Here is a 20231-nt window from a genome sequence, read left to right on the forward strand (position 1 = left end):
GCACACTATGTTTATGGCCCAGACAGCCTGCTGCCTCTATGCTACTTAGATAGCTTAGTATTTGCCATTCAATTTGAATGGCAGATGTGCTATGTAAATAGTGTAGCCACTCCACATCATCTCCTTAGCGCAAGATGTATTAGCGTTGTTGCATCTGTACTGTACCATTTATTAATTAGCAATCTCCTCCTACTACCGTACCAGTACCCTGGGTACCATAGGTTTCAGCTAAATTCTGAAGCAGTCTCTACAACTCGGCTTATGCCCTGATGTATGTTGTCGGTTCACAACCAGAGCATTTGCAACTCAACAGTCTCTCAGTTCCTCTGTCTTTCATTAGTCGTGACCTGAGCATTGGTTTCTCGGTCTCTTGGATCCTCTGGCTTTCGTCAATCCATGACTGGAGCATTGGCAACTCAAATAGCATTTCAGGTCCTTTTTTTTGTCAGTTTATGACTGGAGCGTTGGCAACTCAGTTTCTTGGCATATTCATCCATCTTTCCAGTGTTCTCGTCAGCAAGCACACACCAAGCACTTGCTATCACCACTCTTGCATTTTTTTCCATCTGCACAGTGGCTGCTATACAAACAACATCTGCCTTGTCTCTGCATCTAGGAAACTGCAAGGTGGGAGCCTTCCTCTCCTCCCACATTATGCCCGCCATCTTTAGCTCTGGACATCTGGGCCCTCTCGTTCGCCATCCTCACTTTAATCACTTTAAGTATCTTTGGCTGCTCCCCAGCATAAGAGTGCCCTATCATTCTCCCTCTTCCCTGGTTGTGTCACTGGTCAGGGACAAGGATGAGTAGTAGTGGCCATTGAAATGGTTGTTCAGAGACTTTAGTAGAGGGAGTGAAGTGCGCTCCCTCCATCACCAGATATGAGCAATACAATTGGACATTGGAGCAATGAACGAAGTTGACCTGGTCTAAAATATCACATTTTCTTTTACATCATATTGATTAGTTTGATATATAGTATGATATTACTTTGATGTGATCTGCCCTCAGTGCATACTACCTACCTAAACACTCTACCCTAATAGTCTGGGCCTTTTTTGACAGTATAATGTGTAATGGGGTTGAGAGAGATCTCCTCCGCTACCTCCACCACAGTGACAGCAGCCACTCTGTAGCTCTGGTGGCAGGGTCATAGCCCCAATCCCTTCCAACCACTGATGCAGTCAGGAGGTGGAGAGAGAGGGGGCACTCCAAGCACAAAGGGGAGGAGGATCCACTCCTGTAAAATCATCTGTGATGTCACTGCACAGAGATAGCCCAAGTGAAAAGTGGATGAAGGGCTAAGCCCCACCCCCTCCTACAGGTCCAAGAACTTTTCAGGCACAGCAAGCATCTGATATAAAAGCAAAGTAATTGTGCCACACGAGGAGTGTTGCGGCAAACGGACTAGTGTTGCAGAAAGAGCTCAGAGCAGTGGTCTTAACATGGAGGAGGCAAGCAGCACAGATGAAAATCCCAGAGGATGTGTCAGTATGTAGGAGAGTAGTAGGATTCTCCTTCCCCAACATTTACTGGATGCTTGGGCAATTTCTTGTGACGAGTGGCTAAAACCACCAGCTCGAAGAACAGCTAGCGCATGAGTGGAGAGGGAGTTTCTCTCTGCCGATACCCTGAGGTAGAGATAGATGGGTTTTTTAAAGGTCTGTGAAGTGACCATTGATCAGACAAAAAGTGCAAGCTGCAGTGTGACGAATGTATTCTTGAGCATTGGTCATAAATGCACAGATTCCCCTAATATTCTTAATGTAAAATCCCTGGCCAGGGTAGAGGTCAAGGACCTACGGGGACTAATGTAAAGGGTTAATTTACCATACTGTGTTTTGTTTGGTGTCATAGTCAATGCAGGGCTTTGCATAGAGACAAAGTGGGTTATATTAAAGGGGTTCTCTAAGAACCCCAAACATTGCTGGTAGTTGGGAGGAACATAACTTAACTTAAAAAAACCCTATACACCCACCTCCTGCTGCGTACTGCTCCCTCACCACTGCTGCCCGCTGCTTCAGTCTCTGTTTACATTAGAAATTGCCTAGTGATATATGTGCCTATTTGCTGCCAAGCGGATGATTCGGGAGGCGATGTACCTGTTATGCCAACCGATGTATTATGCCAGATATTGTGGACCACATTCTGGTGCTGTTGCTCTAAGAGGTTGTGGATAATGCTCCGTAACATAAAACAACCATTGTTCCAACTACAAGCATCCTGATATTCAATGGCTTTCTCACTCTATGAATTCTAATTATTTTAGTAGACCTGAGATCTCTTGATCATGGCATCTGCTAAGTAAATGTACAGCTGCTGTAGAATTAAAAGCTCATCAATTAACATGTATTAAGCAATTACAGTCAAGATCTGCATGTGCATAACATATGTTTAAACTAATGATGTACAATTAATCAAGCAATTATAGTGAAGCTACAATACTACTAGAGTTGAGCGAACATACTCTGCTGAGCTTGATGCTCGGTCGAGTATTAGCATACTCGATGGTGCTCGTTACTCGAACGAGCATCAAGCCGTGTTCGACCCCACCCCAGTTTTTGGCTCCTCCCCGCTGTGACGAGCCTCTTTTGGCCCCGCCCCACCACAGCACGCGTCATTGGCAAATTTTTTGTCTGGTAGGAGAGAGAGGGAGAGAGAAAAATCAATGGGGTTCATTACTTGAGTAGAGCTCTCGAATTTTACGAAAAGCTCGACTTGAATAACGCGGACCCGAGCATTTGCGTGCTCGCTCATCTCTAAATACTACACAATGTCGTGTAAAGCATGGAGTACATCAATGTGCATTAACTAAACATAGCATCTGGAGAAGAACAGGTTGTTTTAATAACCTACAGTTAGATATGGATTATTTAGCATCTAATAGCCAATAATGATAAAACTACGCAAGACTTCAAACATTGACAATAGATGCAGTTACATCAAATGCATGAAATGTTTTGAGGAGTTCCCCCAACCCATAAAAAAAATCTTTCTTGTATTTCCAAATTTTGGAAATTAGGTAATTACTGTGGTGGAGAAATACAGTAAATTTCCCCCTTATTTTCTTGAAATCCTATTTTAACCCTTTAAGGACCAGGCTGTTTTGTACCTTAAAGGGGTTGTCCTGCGCCGAAACGGGTTTTTTTTTTTTTTTAAACCCCCCTCCCGTTCGGCGCGAGACAACCCCGATGCAGGGGTTAAAAAAACCACCCGCACAGCGCTTACCTGAATCCCGGCGGTCCGGCGTCTTCATACTCACCTGCTGAAGATGGCCGCCGGGATCCTCTGTCTTCATGGACCGCAGGGCTTCTGTGCGGTCCATTGCCGATTCCAGCCTCCTGATTGGCTGGAATCGGCACGTGACGGGGCGGAGCTACACGGAGCCGGCATCCTGCACGAGCGATCCCATTCATAAAAGAAGAAGACCCGGACTGTGCAAGCGCGGCTAATTTGGCCATCGGAGGGCGAAAATTAGTCGGCACCATGGAGACGAGGACGCCAGCAACGGAGCAGGTAAGTATAAAACTTTTTATAACTTCTGTATGGCTCATAATTAATGCACAATGTACATTACAAAGTGCATTATTATGGCCATGCAGAAGTGTATAGACCCACTTGCTGCCTCGGGACAACCCCTTTAAGGACCAGACACTTTTTAGGTATTTTACCAATGTGGTAGTTTTACTGTCCTATTTTTTCTTTCTTTAGCTACAAAATAGTATATTTATGCTAAAATAAAGTATAGGAACAGGTTCCTCTATTTGTTTTGGACCTTTTGATATATAATATGTATGGTTTTGGTTTACAGGGCGCATACTGCGACGGTTTGGTTGGCGTCGGCTTTGTGTTGTTTTCTTTCATATATATATATATATATATATATAAATTTGCTTTATTCTGTAATTTTTATTTACGCGTGTATGTAATTATCTTTTTTATTATCTATGTCCCCTATGACATCATGTAAGACCTCTGGGGGACATTCACATTTTTTTTTTTTTATTTGACACTTTCCTACTATAGCTGGGGCATCCACAGGAGCCCCAGTTACAGGGAAAAACATCCCCTGTAGTGGCATTAGTCACTGACAGAGCTAATTAGGGTCTTCTGGAACCCTGCAGCTCTACTAGAGCAGGGAATCCCGGTGGTCCCATGACTCCCCCGGCTCCCATAGTAGAAGTTACACTTTCACTTTTCAGTACACAGCGCTCATTGAGCGCTGTGTACTTGAGGAAGGAGAAGGCAGAAAGGGTTAAAAAGCCCTCCTGCCTTCTCCTCCGGGTTATCAGCTGTGACTAACAGCTGACAACCCGTCCTGCCTCTGATTGATTTCAGAGACAGGAGGCTTAAATCCCCGCTGTAATTTTACTATCGGCTGGGCTTTAAACCTGGGACCAGGCGCCGTATGGTTTAAAGGGGCAGTCTGGGCTCATTTCAGCCACTCGGGCAGTGGACCGGATATTGTTATCAGCCATCAGGGGAGAAACTGCGGGTGCCGGCTTCACTCCCAGTGCGGCTTTCCCATTGATTTCAATGGGAGTGAAGCAGGTGTCCGCACTTCCTCCCATTAAAATCAATGGGAGAGCCGCACTGCTGCTGCACTTCCTGCCCAGGATAGGCTGTTCCATAACAGCAGCAGGATGTGGAGTGACAGTGTGGTGCTCCACTTTTTTTCAATAGCAGTGAAGCCAGTGCCCACACTTTCTCCCCTGTACGCTAATGGCAACATCCAGTCCGCTGCACTGGACAGCGGGCAGGATAATCAGCTGCTGGACGGTAGTCCCAAGTGGTGGAACCAAGGCCATCAACTACTGATAACTTATCCAGAGCATAGGTCATCCTTCAAAACAAGCCCAGACAACCCCGGTCTAACAGAGTCATTGGACACCTATTGCAAGAATAGTCCCCATCTTCAACTTAAGAGACTGTAAAGGCTATCTGGTGTATATAAATCTATAACAACAATGAAGACTGGCAGCTCCATGCAATGGCCACATTTTTAGTGCTGAGACGGGATCTGATTCTGTCCTGTTCTTAGCTCATATATAGATCATGCACACATCTGTAATAGGGCAAAAAGCAAGAAGTCTTACACTTACACAGAGTAGTATTGTATACCTCCCAATTTTCAACAATGGAAGGAGGAACAATTCTTGCAGTGCATTGCCTCTTTTACACTAAGCCACATCCTCAGTATCCCTAGCAGTAATAGCAACCATTAGTAACCACTTCAGTAATAATGCCCCCAAAAGTGATAATGCTCATGCTCAGTAATAATGCCCTCTTTTATGTGGTAAAAATATTACAAAAAGGATAACCTAAACTCATGTATTTTGCTCCTTCTCACCACTTCAATCTGTGCCATCTCATTCACTACTAGCTTACAGGTCAAGTGATCACTGTGGCCAATTGCAGGCCTTTTCCATGGTAAAGCTGAGGCCAGCGATTGGCCGCACTTATCACATGCTGGACAGCACATCATTACACTAAGCAGAAGTAAGTGGCGGTTTAGAACCAGAGGGGACTGGAACAGAGTGGCAGTGAAAAGGGTGAGTGTAGGTTGTTTTCACACTGACCACTAGATCAGCCACAATAGGCTGATGCTTAATGTTCTCAACAGCTCACTTGGTAGCTTGGCTGTGTAGACTGGGACGGAGTCAGCAGAGAGTAGAGGTCTAAAATGTAGGAGATGGTAATGGCACAGAAAATAATAACAGACATAGGCAGTGATGGTTTTTGCAATACAAGCTAAACTTTAGCGTACAGGATTATAATTCCTGACACACCACAAGAGGGCACAGAAATTTTAAATGTTGCAAGAAAACAGTGAACAGGTCACATGATAACAGGCAGGAAAACTACCTCTACTCCTCCCCAAGAACACTTTGGCTGGACTGTACTCTCCGTATATGGCTGTCCTCTGCTCAGCACAGCCATGCTGACTGTCATTCAGCCCCAGCCGGAGACTATATCGAGGCCTGCTCTACTGGGCCTCAAAATAGGTCTGTGCCCCTCTCTCCCAACTGGTACTTTCTTGCTGTAGCAACTGCCCCAGCAGGCCTCTTTCCTGCACTCGCCCACAGCAGGGGTATTAGTAGCTACCATGCTGCATATGCTGTGCTATTCTAACTAGTGGTGACATCCTGCACTTAAAAACATGGCAAATGTTAACTTGACATTTAGGCCTCATGTCCATGGGCTCGCACGGTTTCCCTGTGCAGAATCCTGCACCGGATTCCATCTGGCCCACAGACATGAGACTAAAAAATACATTTTACCCACCTGTCCGGATGCTGTGGGGCTCTCCTCCTTGGCGGCTAGATCTTCTTTCTTCTGCATGGCTCAGGATGCCGGTGACATGCGGCGCGCATGTGCCGTGCCTTTTTTTTTAAACTCCTGTTTTCCCGAAGTCGGCTTCAATGGCAGGCGTCCGTGCGGGAAAACTACATAAAAATGGAGCATGCTGCAATTGTTTTCCCGCGCGTGTGATCGGAATGCCAAACATCCAAAGGTATTTAATTACCTGTGGGTGCCCAATGATTCTCCATGGGCGGGGATTGCACACGCAGGAGACCCACGCGGATTTTGTAAATTGATTAATGCTGTGGACATGAGACCTTAATGTGTTCCGATAACTTAGCTACAGTGTACTACAATGCTGTAAATTGAGTTATCACAATGTGTCAATTATGTTAACAACTGCTACATTTGTATATTTGGACCCCATTTTCTTAAGACCCAGTGCTTACATTACCATAAATGCTATCCTTTGTTCTGCTGTTCATTGGTGGTGCAGCAGCACCATTTACCAGGCGGCCCTGTTCACGCTCAGATGCCCGCTGAGCCAGGTAACTGGCTGAATAATCATATGAACAGCATGTGATTACTGCAGCACAGTGTTGGCGGCCAATCCAAAGGTTAGTACAAGTTTTTTCTCTGTTTTTTAATTTTCTCATCTGTCTGGGTTTCTTTATTTTCACTCTCAGACAACGCCTTTCAATCTGTTTTTTCTCATATGTAGAGAAATTAAAATTAATCAACATTAATGAAAAGATTATCTCTTGTGGAAATAAAATATCATTATTGACAGAACATTCGCTGTGCCCTCCTAGTGGTATAATAGGTAGATGAAGTGCCCAGTTCTTTCCATTTTGGAGTACTTTTACTGCTCTGTAGAAATAAACAGTTTATGATGGGATTTCATTTTTCCATTCTAGTTGGAATAATTATTGCTTTGTGGTTTTGTTCTTCCCCTAAAACATTTTCAATTTTAAATTGGCACATTTACCTATTCATTAGCAAATGTGCAACACGCACAAAGGGAAACAAGCACTTTTATCCGAATTAGTGGCATGTTTATAACTCATACATCCATACAAATCAGAATTTTATAGCTTTCACAAGGGGAATCTAATTATTCTGGGGCACTGTAGTGCGGCCCTCTATGAGAAGGTCTGATACAAATGTTCTTTAGAAGTAATCAGATTTATAGAACTCCATTAATCCTATAGAAATGACACCCCTTAACAACAAGAGTATTTCAGTCTTCATTGACCAAGCATGTCTTTTTTATTGGTCCAAATAATTTTTGAGGACAAATAGGGCTACTTTTTATTGTTATAGAACCTTTTACATGGTAATTTGAACCAAAAGTTTTAAATAGCTTTTTTAATTGTATTTTACATATGTCCTCAAAGAGGTCATAAAGTACTTGTAGGAGACATTTAGGCTCTTCTGTCATTTGGACATAGGCATGGGAAATGGTAAAGCAAGAAAATTATTTATTGTCCGACTACTGTAGAACACTAGCGGTGTACATTGAAAAAAAGGTGTCAGGGATCAAAATCAGGGTTCCCATTTATGGAACTTGATTAAGTCAATGTGATGCTTTCCTTGACCATCAAATCTCCTTTCCATGATCCTTGGGCTGATTGGCTACTCCTGTCTTGCTACAGGTGAATGCTGATTAGTCCTTATTTTTGACCATAAAAAATTTATATAGAACCATTAAATTTCACAGTTATTCTAGATAGTCAGGTATCAATGACTGTGATGTTGCCACTTCTTCAACCCATCCAGATAGAATTCCTTTGGGCGAGCAGCAAACCAGGTGTCAGCCGCTGCAGTTGTGTCAGGATTGGAGGCAAATTTGGTTCCCTTGAGGTGTTTCTTTAGATTAGAAAACAAATGATAGTCTGAGGGCAAAAATAACCCTAAACTATTCTTCAATTATATAAACAGTAAAAGGATTTGCACTGAGAGCATTGGTCGGTTAACAAATAATGCAGAAGAAACCATAGAAGACAATTGGGGGGAAGGCAAATATATTAAATTGTTTTTTTCTCAAGTGTATTCACGAATGAAAAAGAAATGTCACCCAAGATGCAGGGGAAGAAAACAAACCCCCTGCTAAGTATTGTATGCCTAACACAGGAGGAAGTGCAGAGCCAGTTATGTAGGATTAAAATTGATAAATCACCTGGCCCAGATGGAATACACCCAAGGGTTATAAGAGAACTAAGTAACGTGATAGATAGACTGCTATGTCTTATATTTAGGGACACTATTGAGACCAGGGTTGTACCCCAGGATTGGCACATTGTCAGTGTGGTTCCAATATACAAAAAGGGGTCTAAAACAAAGCCTGGTAACTATAGGCCGGTAAGTCTCACTTTAATAATTGGAAAAATATTCAAAGGGTTTCTGAGAGACGCCATCCTAGAATACCTCAAAGAAAATGACAGTATAACCCCTCATCAGCATGGGTTCATGACGGGTCGATCATGTCAGAACAATCTGATCAGCTTCTATGTTGAAGTAAGTTCTAGGCTGGCCCTGGGAGAGTCTTGATTTTGTATATCTGGATTTCTCTAAAGCATTTGCCACCGTACCGCATTATAGGTTAATATATAAAATGAGAAAGCTTGGTCTGGGCGAAAAACGTGTGTATCTGGGTAAAGAACTGGCTTTGAGATAGAAAGCAGAGGGTGGAATAAATGGTTCGTACTCTGATTGGGCCACCATTGCTAGTGGGGTGCCACAGGGTTCAGTATTAGGCCCCATTGTGTTCAATATATTTATCAATGACCTAATAGAGGGGCTGCACAGTAAACTATCGATATTTGCAGACAATACGACATTATACAAGATAATTAATACAAAGGAGGACAATATGTGGCTACAAACACACCTAGATAAATTGGGGGCTTGGGTAGAAAAATGGTAAATGAAATTCAGTATTGATAAATGTAAGGTTATGCACATGTGCAGGAGAAATGGATGTCACCAATATACACTATACACAAGTGCTAAAATTGTGACTTCTTAAGCAGTAATGCCAGTTCCTGCCAGCTTTTTAAACAATGGTTGGGGGCTCTACGTTAGGAGGCACGGTCATTTTCAGCCTGTCATATTTACTATAATTTAATACCAGAAACTATAGCTAAAACCTACGTCGGCTCTCAACCGGTATAAATTTATTAAGAGACGTAAGCCTCTTAATGCACTTGGCATCCTTTACTCCAGTGCTATCTTTGTTCCAATGTATATAATGTACAATTCAATTAGTATTATATGGTTATACCTTTAATTAGTTTTCAAAAAATATTATATTCATGTATGACACATTGTACCACAAAAAGCAGTTACATCAGAACATCTTACAAAAGAAGCCGGGACCATATTTATTTAGCCGTTGTGCAGTTTTCTTCTCCAATAGCTTTATATCTGATTTCTCGGCAGTGACAATATTGTGATTATATGTTCTACCATAATGACAGTACTATGCATTACAATGATGTAGTTGATAAGTAAGGTTTGTCACATTGGCTTCCCTCATACTATTCCCTTCACAGTATAGACAACTTAGATAAAAGAAGAAATTTAATTGGTAATTTTTAAAAGGTTAGGACTTACAGAAACACAGTTTACAGGGACCTCACGGAGGAGTTTGGTTCACTATCATTGTGGCAAAATACAAGATAGTGTAAATGTAGGTACCCTAATCAAACAAACAAAACATAAAGGTAATTCAAGCTCAGGTAAACGAGGTCTATGTTTTAGCAAATTGCCGACCCCAGGTTTACCACTGAGGAAGTCCCAGGGATGCTTGAGATGGGGTGCCCTCTTAGGGAGCCTGGGAGAAAAAGATAAGATAAAACTGGGCACTCATTACACCAAGTAGTACATATACTGGGTGCTCAGTTTGAAGTTGGCAGTTTGATGACCACTTAGCTAAGATGTCCCTCAAGTGCTGTAGTAAAAATGGCACCTGGTGGACCCTCCAAAAAATTATTTCCCTCCTCATTGTGGGTTTTTGCCTTCCTCTGGATCAACACAGTAGAATTATAGATTCAACTTGACGGACTTGTTTCTTTTTTCAGTCTTATCAACTAAGGTATGTAACTATTTAACTATTGTCTATTCGATGTTGGCACTAACCAGCTCTCTAAAGTATTCTCTAGTTCACCAATAGCTGATAAGTAGATATCCAGCACCAGGGACCCCAACTGATCAGCTGTTTGCCATGTCAGCTGTCACCCTGTATGGAGCAAGAAGCAGATAGCTCCGTACATTGTGTAATGGCCCAGCGTGGTGTTACAGATACTGCTCCCATTCGCTGCCATACTATGCTGGGCCACTGCACAGTGCATGAAGCTTTCTGTCTCCTGCATGATGACAGTTGGCCCAGCAAATAGGTCATCGACCGGGATCCCAGATGGTGGACCCCCACCAATGAACAATTCTTTAGGAGGGTAGCTATATTGTGTGAAGTGGTAGCCCAAAGCTCTCTCTGCCACACAAGAAGACACCAGTACTATAAATGGCACATGCTAGATGGGGGCCTGTTACAGATTTTGCATTAGGCCCAAAGCCCAACATCTGGGGGTGTATGTTCTGTTTGGAATGCATTTATACACAATATGCATTTCGATTTAGAAACTGTTGGATTGAGTGCTACAATAGGGTTCAGCCATTCAACCAGACCAATGTTAGTGAAGCCCCTCACTCAAAACAATAAGTACAAACCCTCTTTTTTTTAAGATGAGACCCCCTCTACTTTTTTGGGGACAAAGATAAACCATAACGCCTAATCTTGTCATCATGATAATGGTTTACTCATATTTCTCATGCCATGCACATTGGCATGCACACTGGCCTGTTACACCAGGTAATGCGTCAACATGATGTAATCAGAAAAGCAAACAGAAATAGGCTGCGAGCACCAGAGCAGCGACATTTGAACCACGGGGAATTTCACAGACAAGTATTGGCTGTCTCAAGGGATTCTGTCATAAAAAAAAAATCTATATTCACCTATTCCTCCCCAGGCAGTCTACTTACAGCATCTTCTCCCTGTCGATCTTCTCCTGCAGTCCCAGGGAGTCACCTCACCTCCAGCTGGCTAATTCTTTTGCTTCCTATGACAAAGCGTACATTCACAGTACATTTTTCCTGCTCGGCAATGTATGCTACGTCACTAGTTCACAGCCTAGCAGGGAGTGCTGAGCTATTGCAGAGACTGCGCATGTGCAGCATTCCTTCCTAGCCAGTGAACACTATTTCACAGGGACGTAACCTTCACTAACTTGCAGGAAGAAGAATGTGGGGAATGCAGGCTTCATAACAAGAAGAGGAGGATCCAGCCAGCTAGCCTTGAGGTGACCCGGGGGACTGGAGAAGCTCAGTGAGAAGAAGATGCGGTAAGAAGACTGCCTGGGGAGGAATAGGTGAGTATAGAATTTCTTTTTTTAAATTTTTGTCATGAAAATATTTTAATGGCTGATTATTTAATTCTAAATAATTATTTATGTAATTTTTCAGGCAATCCGAAGAAAAAGGAAAAATCTGGATACTCCGCTACTACCCTGAATTCAACAAATGATATTCTCTGCGAGACTGATGGCACCATGCAAGCAAAATTGGCTGATGTGGCAGATAGTATTACCCAACTATAACCCGCTAGACACCTACTTATATTCTTTTTTTAGTTTTATAAAACAGATGAAAAATGAAACACTAAATAAATGTCTGCTGTAAGTAAATGTGTGTTCTGTTGACCAGTTTATTGAAAAGTACCTGGTATGGGATGGATTCACGAAAATAAATATTCCATGAAGAGCAATTGGAGTTACCTCTGGTTTTATAAAATATCTAGTCTGTCATAAAGATATGTCAGAAGTTTACATTGGTGGGGACATTTAGGTGAGAAAGTGCCATGTTCCTTCAAGCTTTACTGTAGGCCAGAGACCTCTGGGCCTCCATGCTAATATTGACATACTCCCATAGACTTCCGTGGGACTGTTAAGTGCATGTTTTTACTACTGCCTCATTGCTACCAATACTCACCTTCTCATTATTAACTCAAATGTAGCTCAGTGATATAGGAATATATTTACAAGGTCTGGCATTTCATTCACCGGATTTATTGCCAAACGCAATAAAACTGGTCAATGGGGTAGGGTGCACCAAAACCTAATAGATTTCGTGCATCTGTGCACCAAAAGTACAGTTTATGCCAGTTTACTTTAATTAAAGTAAATCTGTTGAGCTGCGAGTGCACCCTACCCCTTCTTAGTCCTGCCCACTTTTTAGAAAAGTGTCTAGTGAGTTGGAAAAAGAGTAAAAAGGTACAAATATTTGTACAAATAGGACTTAAAGTATGCATCCAGCTGAAGTATGCATAGGAAAAGCCATGAGCGAACATGTCTCCTCAGCGAGCTGTTGAAGTTTGTAAACCACATGCAGCTCACATGCAAAAGCAATGTAGCAGAGCTGTGTGTGTGACGTGCATGTAGCAGAGATGTGTGGCGCATTGTGCCATCAGAAACACTTGTACTATAATTTCCTAATAGTTATGAGTCAAAATACTAACGACCACTTGTCAGTGAGTATGCATGTGAGTGCTTCTCATGCTCCGCCCCTGGTGACATCATCGCTCCACCCCTGTTGACGTCATCGAAGGTCCTACAACATATATAAAACACACAGCCTGACCAACAGAAGAACAACAAAGTTAGGGCTCTTGAAAAGGGGAGGACAAAAATAACACAATGAGAATACAACTAAACCGTTATTATCTCAGACACAACTCAGTGGTCTTGACAGAAGACACCAGTTAGCTAAAGGACCTGTGGTGATGTCACTGCTGTGGGAGGAGCCAAGCTGTGTTTGTCTTGTGTGGGAATCAAGATGGATGTATCATGTAGCAGAGCTGTATGTGTGTAATGTGTGGGAATCAAGATGGATGTAGTAGAGCTGTGTGCTCATGATGCATGTAGTAGAGCTGTGTGTGTGATGTGTAGGGATCATAATGGATGTGGCGCATTGCACCACCAGAAACACTGGTACCATAATTTCCTAATAATTACTAGTCAAAGTGCTAACGACCACTTGTCCGTCAGTCCGTGTATGATGTGTGAATTATATGCAGAGCTTGACAGCACCTGTGATATCAGTTACCAGCTCTTAGCTCCACCCCCTGACCACCTGACGGTGACTTCATCACAGGTCTTTTATCCTCCTCCAGCACTGAATGAGGAATTATGGGCAAACTACATCCCCCACAAACCCTTGCGGCCTCAGTTGCTATGGTTACATAAGTACTCAGTCTGGCAGTTTGTACCTGCTTGTGTGACATCTGGACACCTGTGTGGAGACTCCAATAAATGACACCTAACAAATGTACACATACATAGCTTGTGTGCTGACAGGACCTGCGATGATGTAACCATCATGGTTAAATGGTCAAATGGTCCCTGAGCTGAAAGAGGGATTATGAGCGGACTACATCCCCCACAAACCCCTGTGGCCTCAGTTGCTATGGATACAGCAGTACTCAGTCTGACAGTTTGTAGCTGGTTGTGAGACAGCTGGTCACCTGTGTGGAGACTCCAATAAATGACACCTCACAAATGTCCCTATACATAGCTGGCAGTGCAAACTGACCAACAACATTGAAGCACAGTCCTTCACCACAATCGTCACATCTCCTGAACTTGATATCATGTCATCTCAAGTGCTAATCCCAACACCAGTCCAGCCTTTATCTAATCGTCAACTGTTGTCCAGTGTTGAAACAAACTATCGCTGTCGTGCAAACATGTCACCATAGAGGGTTCAACGCCGCTGTGAAGCTAATGCAGCTTGCATGGCACAGCGACAAGCCACAATGTCACCTCAGCACCAGCTAACGTTTGTAAATCACGTGCAGCAGATATGCGAAAGCTACATAGCTGGGCTGTGTGTGTGACGTGCATGTAGCAGAAACACTGGTACTATAATTTCCTAATAATTACTAGTTAACATTATATCAGACTCGCTGATGAACCACTTCTAAACCTCTTCAGATATGCACCTCAATGTGTAAGTGTGAATTTCTAATACAATGAGTACTCTGTATTATTTTCTAGCTTCTTTCACTTGCAGGCTGCATACTGTATTCAGTATGGCGTGATGTAAGAGGAGACCTACTGCAAATTACAACTACCTTTTAGAACAAAATTGCTTGCTAATAATGTGCTGAGATCACAGCAGCATCAGCATGCAGTCTCTCTGTGCTGTAAGTTGTGTAGTATATTAAAAAATGTGATACCTGTGTTTTAACGAAACCCCCATATATTTCAACAGCTAGAAGAGGTTTTTGTATGACTACAGGGTTTTTATACTGTTACTCCTGATCTATTCTTGTTACACTCAAATATATAGTATGTTATGAAAACATATTGAAATGTTACATTTAAAGGGGTTTTCCCACTAAAGACATTTATCCCCTATCCTGAGTGCTGGGCCTCCAATTGCTGGGACCCCCAGCAATCCTAACTTCTGCACTCTCGATATGTGCGTACCCAGAAAGATCCATGTGAGTAGAGTAGTGGTGAGAATGTGTAACCACCAGTCCATTTGCTTCTGTGGGATGGATAGGGATCAATGTGTCATAGAGGGGAATAAAGCAGATAAAAGTCTTAAAAGGGACAACCCCTTTTAAGAATAAAGCAAGACATTTTATATTTCCATCCAATTTACTAACAGTGCTGTCAGCAGCCATTTAATGAAGCCAATGAAACTCAAGAGATGCTCAAAAGTCCGCCTCTACCACAGGGCCCAGAAGCATAGTTTATGTCCCAAATGGCATCTCCTGCACCACTGCTGTAAGCTACAAGTATAATGCATTTGGAAAGTCTTCAGACACTTTCCCTTTTTTACATTTTGTTATGTTGTGATCTTGTGCAAAATTTTTAAAAAAAATCAAGTTTTCCCCATCGTTCTGCACTCAATACCCCATAATGACAAAGTGAAAACAGAATGTTAGAAATCTTTGTAATTCAATGAAAAACTAACATTTTGCATTGACATAAGTATTCACACCCTGTACTCAGTACTTAGTTGAAGCACCTTTGGCAGTTATTACAGCTTCCGGTCTTCCTGGATATAATGCCACAAGGTTTGCACACCTCGATTTGGGGATTTTCTGAGATTCCTTTCTGCAGATCCTCTGAAGTTCTGTCAGGTTGGATGGGGGCTGTCTCCGGACAACCATTTACAGGTCTCTTCAGAGATGTTAGATTGAATTCAAGTCCGGGCTCTGGCTGGGTCAATCAGGGACCTTTATAAAGTTGTCCCTAAGCCCTTCCTGTGTTGTTTTGGCTGTGTGCTTAGGGCCATAGGCTTTTTGGAAGACTTCTGCCCAGTCGAAGGTCCCTTGCGCTCTGGATAAGGTTTTCATTAATCATATCCCTGTGCTTTGCTCCATTCAGCTTTCCATCAACCTTGAACACTCTCCCTGACTCAGTCACTGAAAAGTACCCCCACAGCATGATGCTGCCACCACCACGCTTCACTTTATTGGGCAGGTAATGAGCGGTGCCTGGTTAGGATTGAGGCCAAAAAGTTAAATTTTGGTTTTATTAGACCAGAGAATCTTGTTTCTCACAGTCTGAGAGTCCTTTAGGTGTTTTTTTTCATACTCCAAGTGGGCATTCATGTGCCTTTTACTGTGGAGACACTTCTTTTTGGCGATTGTGCCATAAAGCCCAGATTGTGGAGTGTTGCAGTGATGGTTGACCTTCTGGAAGTTTCTCACATCTGCACACAGGATCTTTGGAGCTCAGCCAGAGAGAAGATTGGCTTCTTGGTCACCTTTCCTAGCAAGGCCCTTATTCCCCAATTTCTTAGTTTTGTTGGTTGGCCAGGAAGAGTCTTGGTTGTTTCAAACTTCTTCCGTTTAAGAATTATAGAGGGCATGTGTTCTTGGGAACCTTCAGTGCAGCAGGAATTTTTTTGAAGCCTTCTCCAGATCTGTGCTTTCACACAATCCTGTCTCTTAGCTCTACAGGCAGATCTTTCCTCCTCATGACTTGGTTTTGGCTCCGTATTATAAGACCTTATATAGAAAGGTGTGTCTTTTAAAATGATGTCCAATCAACTGAATTTACCAAAGGTGACTCAAACCAAGGATATAAACATCCCAAAAGAAATGTGAGGCTCCAGAGCTAAATTTCAAGTGTCACACTAAAGGGTCTGAATTCTTTCATCAATGAAAAAAGGTTAGTTTTTCTTTTTTCCAAAATTTACAAAGATCTCTTACATTCTGTGTTCCTTGTGTCATTATGTGGTACTGAGTGCAGAATTATGGAGAAAAACTTGATTTTTTCAGAAAATTTGCAGAAGGCCACAACAAAACTAAATGCAAAAAAAAGCGAAAGGCTCTGAAGACGTTTTATATCAGGAATACATAGTAACATAGCAACATAGTTTGTAAGGCTGAATGAAGACAATGTCCCTCTAGTCCAGCCTGTTTAACAGTGACCTTGGTCCATCTGCTAAAATACAATTAGTTTAATGCAATGATACATGGAAATATGGAGGTTGTCATTTGTAAACTGCCAAGTATAAGAAACATAGTATTTCTGTAAACATCTAGAGAACACATATATAATTACCAGGCCTCATGAACATAGCCACAACATAGCTAGAATGTAATTGACTAATTGAAACTGGCATTGGTGCCAATACTATGAATAGCAACGGAGAAATGTAGAAAGACTCCATTATTAGCCTTTTGTAATCTGATAATTCCACAATACTAAGGGCTCACTCACATGGGTGTATGTGCCCCACATAATATATGCATTTTTTTTACGCGCACAATACACAGTGCACAGCAAATACACATGTAACACACGTGAAAAAAATGGAGGTGTGAGTGGCCCCAAAGAAATCAATGGGATTTTAGCACTGTTTAATTTGTGGGCCACATATGCCCATGTGGGTGAGCTCTTGTTATTTGTATAGTGCCAACTTATTCACAGTGCTTTCAGGTAATTTATTTATTACCCCCCCCCACCAAGATGGGTACTTGTTTTACTGACCTATAGTCAACCTTGAGCCAGCTATCTGAACCACCTGGGGACTGAACTTGCAACCTTCAGGTCGTGAGCAAGAGTTTAGGACTGCATTTCTGCTGCTTTAACACTCTGCAATACACCAGGCCCTTAGGGTTATAATGGACATTCGGTCCTATTTTCCTTCAGTAAACTCATATAAACATTCTTTGAAAAATTTGTCTCTTCCTCTGATTTTTTTCAGTGTTTGCCTGTTTCATGTAAAAGGCTGATCTCTGGTTATCACAAGTGTTACCGTAGCTAAATCATACAGTATAGAGAGAAAACTCTGATCACTAATGCAGCTCTGTGTGCTTACCCTTGGACATATCCCTGGCTAACTGAGATATTAAGCCCTTTGATGGAGCTAAGGCCCTTTTACACGGGCTGATAGTCTTTTAAACAACTGCATGAGCGTTGATGTCACCGCTAAGGTCATCAGCACTCATGCACAGAATTTAAAGTGAAAGACTTTCCGCTGACTCGCTCAGCGCCTCACCTCCTATGTGAAACGCTGAGCAGGGAGCATTTACACAGAATGAGAAGCCAGCAGCCAACGAGGTTTTTTAAGCTGACTGAAAACTCAGCCTAAACAACTGCGAGCAACAAGTGAGCGATTTTTTTTTTTGCATTCACATGGAAGGATTCTTGCTCAAATTAGTTCATTTGAACGAATTTTGAGCAATAGTCGTTACGTGTAAATGGGCCTGTAATCGTTGCTTTTGAGACCCCACAAAATATGTTACACTTTTAAAAGTCACCACTGGGCTGGGCAAAGTTCAATAAATAGTGATAGAAAACAGGGGGTGGTTATTAATGGTACATACTCTGATTGGGTCAATGCTACCAGTGAATTGGGCACTATTCTTTTTAAAATATTTATTAACAACCTCATAGAGAGATTGTGCAGTAAAATATTTTTAGATGCTTCCACAATTGCGCTATTTGATATACTGTCATTGCCATGTTAGCCGTGGTTGGTAGGCGCTTGGAGAAATGAAAAAGTGTTACATAAGCTGACCCTGTCTTTATTACTTGTTCAACAGTTTAACTACAATGGGAAACCACTGGGAAACACTGACATGGAGAAGGACTTGGGGATTTTAGTTAACTGTAAACTTAACTGGAGCAACCAGTGTCAGGCAGCTGCTGCCAAGGCAAATAGGATCATGGGGTGCATCAAAAGAGGTCTAGGGGCATATGACAAGAACATTGTTCTTCCTATTTACAAGTCACTGGTCAGACCACACATGGAATATTGTGGACAGTTTTGGACACCGGTACTCAAGAAGAACATATCAGAGATTGAGCGGGTTCAAAGGCGGGAAACTTTTTCAAAATTGTGGTTATTCAGTTTAGAAAAAGTCAGGTGAGGGGAAAACTAATAACTATGTATAAATATATCAGGGAACAATACAGAGATCTCTTCCATTATCTATTTATACCCAGGACTGTGACGGTAACAAGGGGGCATCCTCTACATCTAGGGGAAAGAAGGTTTCCACACCGACATAAAAGGGCGTTCTTTAGTGTAAGAGCAGTGAGACTATGGAACTCTCTGCCTGATGACGTGGTGATAGTGAACTCACTAAAATAGTACAAGAGGGGTCTGAACGCCTTTCCCAAGCATTATAATATTAAATGTTATAGTCACGGATTACTTCAAAGCAGTTGTTGATCCGGGGATTATTCTGATTAACAGATTGGAGTCGGGAAGGAATTTTTTCTCTAAAATGAAATTGGCTTCTACCTCATTGGGGGTTTTTTTGCCTTCCGCTGGATCAACAATGCAGGATGATAGACTGAACTGGATGGACATGTGTCTTTTTTCGGCCTTACGTATTATGTCACCTACCTGTGTGTACCTACTCTTGGATCCATCCCTGGCTAATTGAGATATGCAGCCTTATTATGGAGTTAATCGCTGCACTTGAGACCTCCACTGAAGTAGACAAAGTGCAATTAATGATGGGGGTTGCAGGTTCAGCCCACAAGTTCCTTATAAAATAAAAGGAAGCCACCATACACACCCCAGTGCTCGGAATAATGAGGTATGGCAATGCCTTGTAAGAATATAAGCCTGGATGCCAAGTATTTAAGAGGCCTCTTTGTACACCTGACAATTCAGAAAGTGTCTTACTGTGATTTCGTATTATTCTATGTCTCCGGTTGGTTCCTTCTGTACAAGCTGCAGTCACATTTATACTAATAACCTACTGTTCTATTGCATTTGCATTTTAATTACCAGGAACGTAGCGCAATGTAAAAATCTGCAGTCACGTAAAGTCTATTGTCAGAGATATTTACTTAAACCATTTAACACTGAGTGCAGAAAATATCTGGAAAATATTTCCCTGACACAATACTAAAGCCAGGGCTTCACCGTTCGTGAAGGTCATTACCTTAGTATACATGTGACAGTTACCCAATAGTCTGTTTTATACTGGTAGTTTGGTCACATTTATTTTGCAATTATTCTGCCCTTACTGTAATAAAAATCATGTACAGATCCCATAGTGATGTCTTGTATGTACACAAGACAAAAATTGAAACAGAGCTGCAGTGTAAAGCATGAAGGAGGGGCGGAGTAGCAACATGAACCTCTGATTAGATAGGAGGTAGATTTTCGACTTTTTTCAGATGCCTCTTATAAAAATGACTCACTGAATATAAAAGGAAAAAAGTCCTCCGCGCTCTTTAACCCCTTCCCTCTATATGACGTAAGGCTACATCCTCGCAGCGGGGTACTTCCCCCAACTGGACATACCCTACGTCATGTGGATAGCGCTAGATCATAAAATATCTTGCGCTATCCGGCACCGGGAGACGGCTGTCACTGATAGCCGG

At 42.2% G+C, this 20231-nt stretch overlaps 1 protein-coding gene across 1 annotated transcript in view; it reads left to right on the forward strand.

Moving 5' to 3' along the window:
• SHISAL2B (shisa like 2B) overlaps positions 1-11964 on the forward strand; it is an 89782-nt gene extending 77818 nt beyond the window's left edge. The window contains exon 3 of the mRNA XM_066601873.1: positions 11827-11964. Within this exon, the coding sequence (XP_066457970.1) occupies positions 11827-11960 (134 nt within the window). The 3' untranslated portion in view covers positions 11961-11964. The remainder of the gene's footprint in view (positions 1-11826) is intronic.
• The last annotated feature ends 8267 nt before the right edge of the window (positions 11965-20231 follow it).

The sequence above is a fragment of the Eleutherodactylus coqui genome, chromosome 5 (assembly GCF_035609145.1).
Source record: "Eleutherodactylus coqui strain aEleCoq1 chromosome 5, aEleCoq1.hap1, whole genome shotgun sequence".
Classification (NCBI taxonomy): Eukaryota; Metazoa; Chordata; class Amphibia; order Anura; family Eleutherodactylidae; genus Eleutherodactylus; species Eleutherodactylus coqui.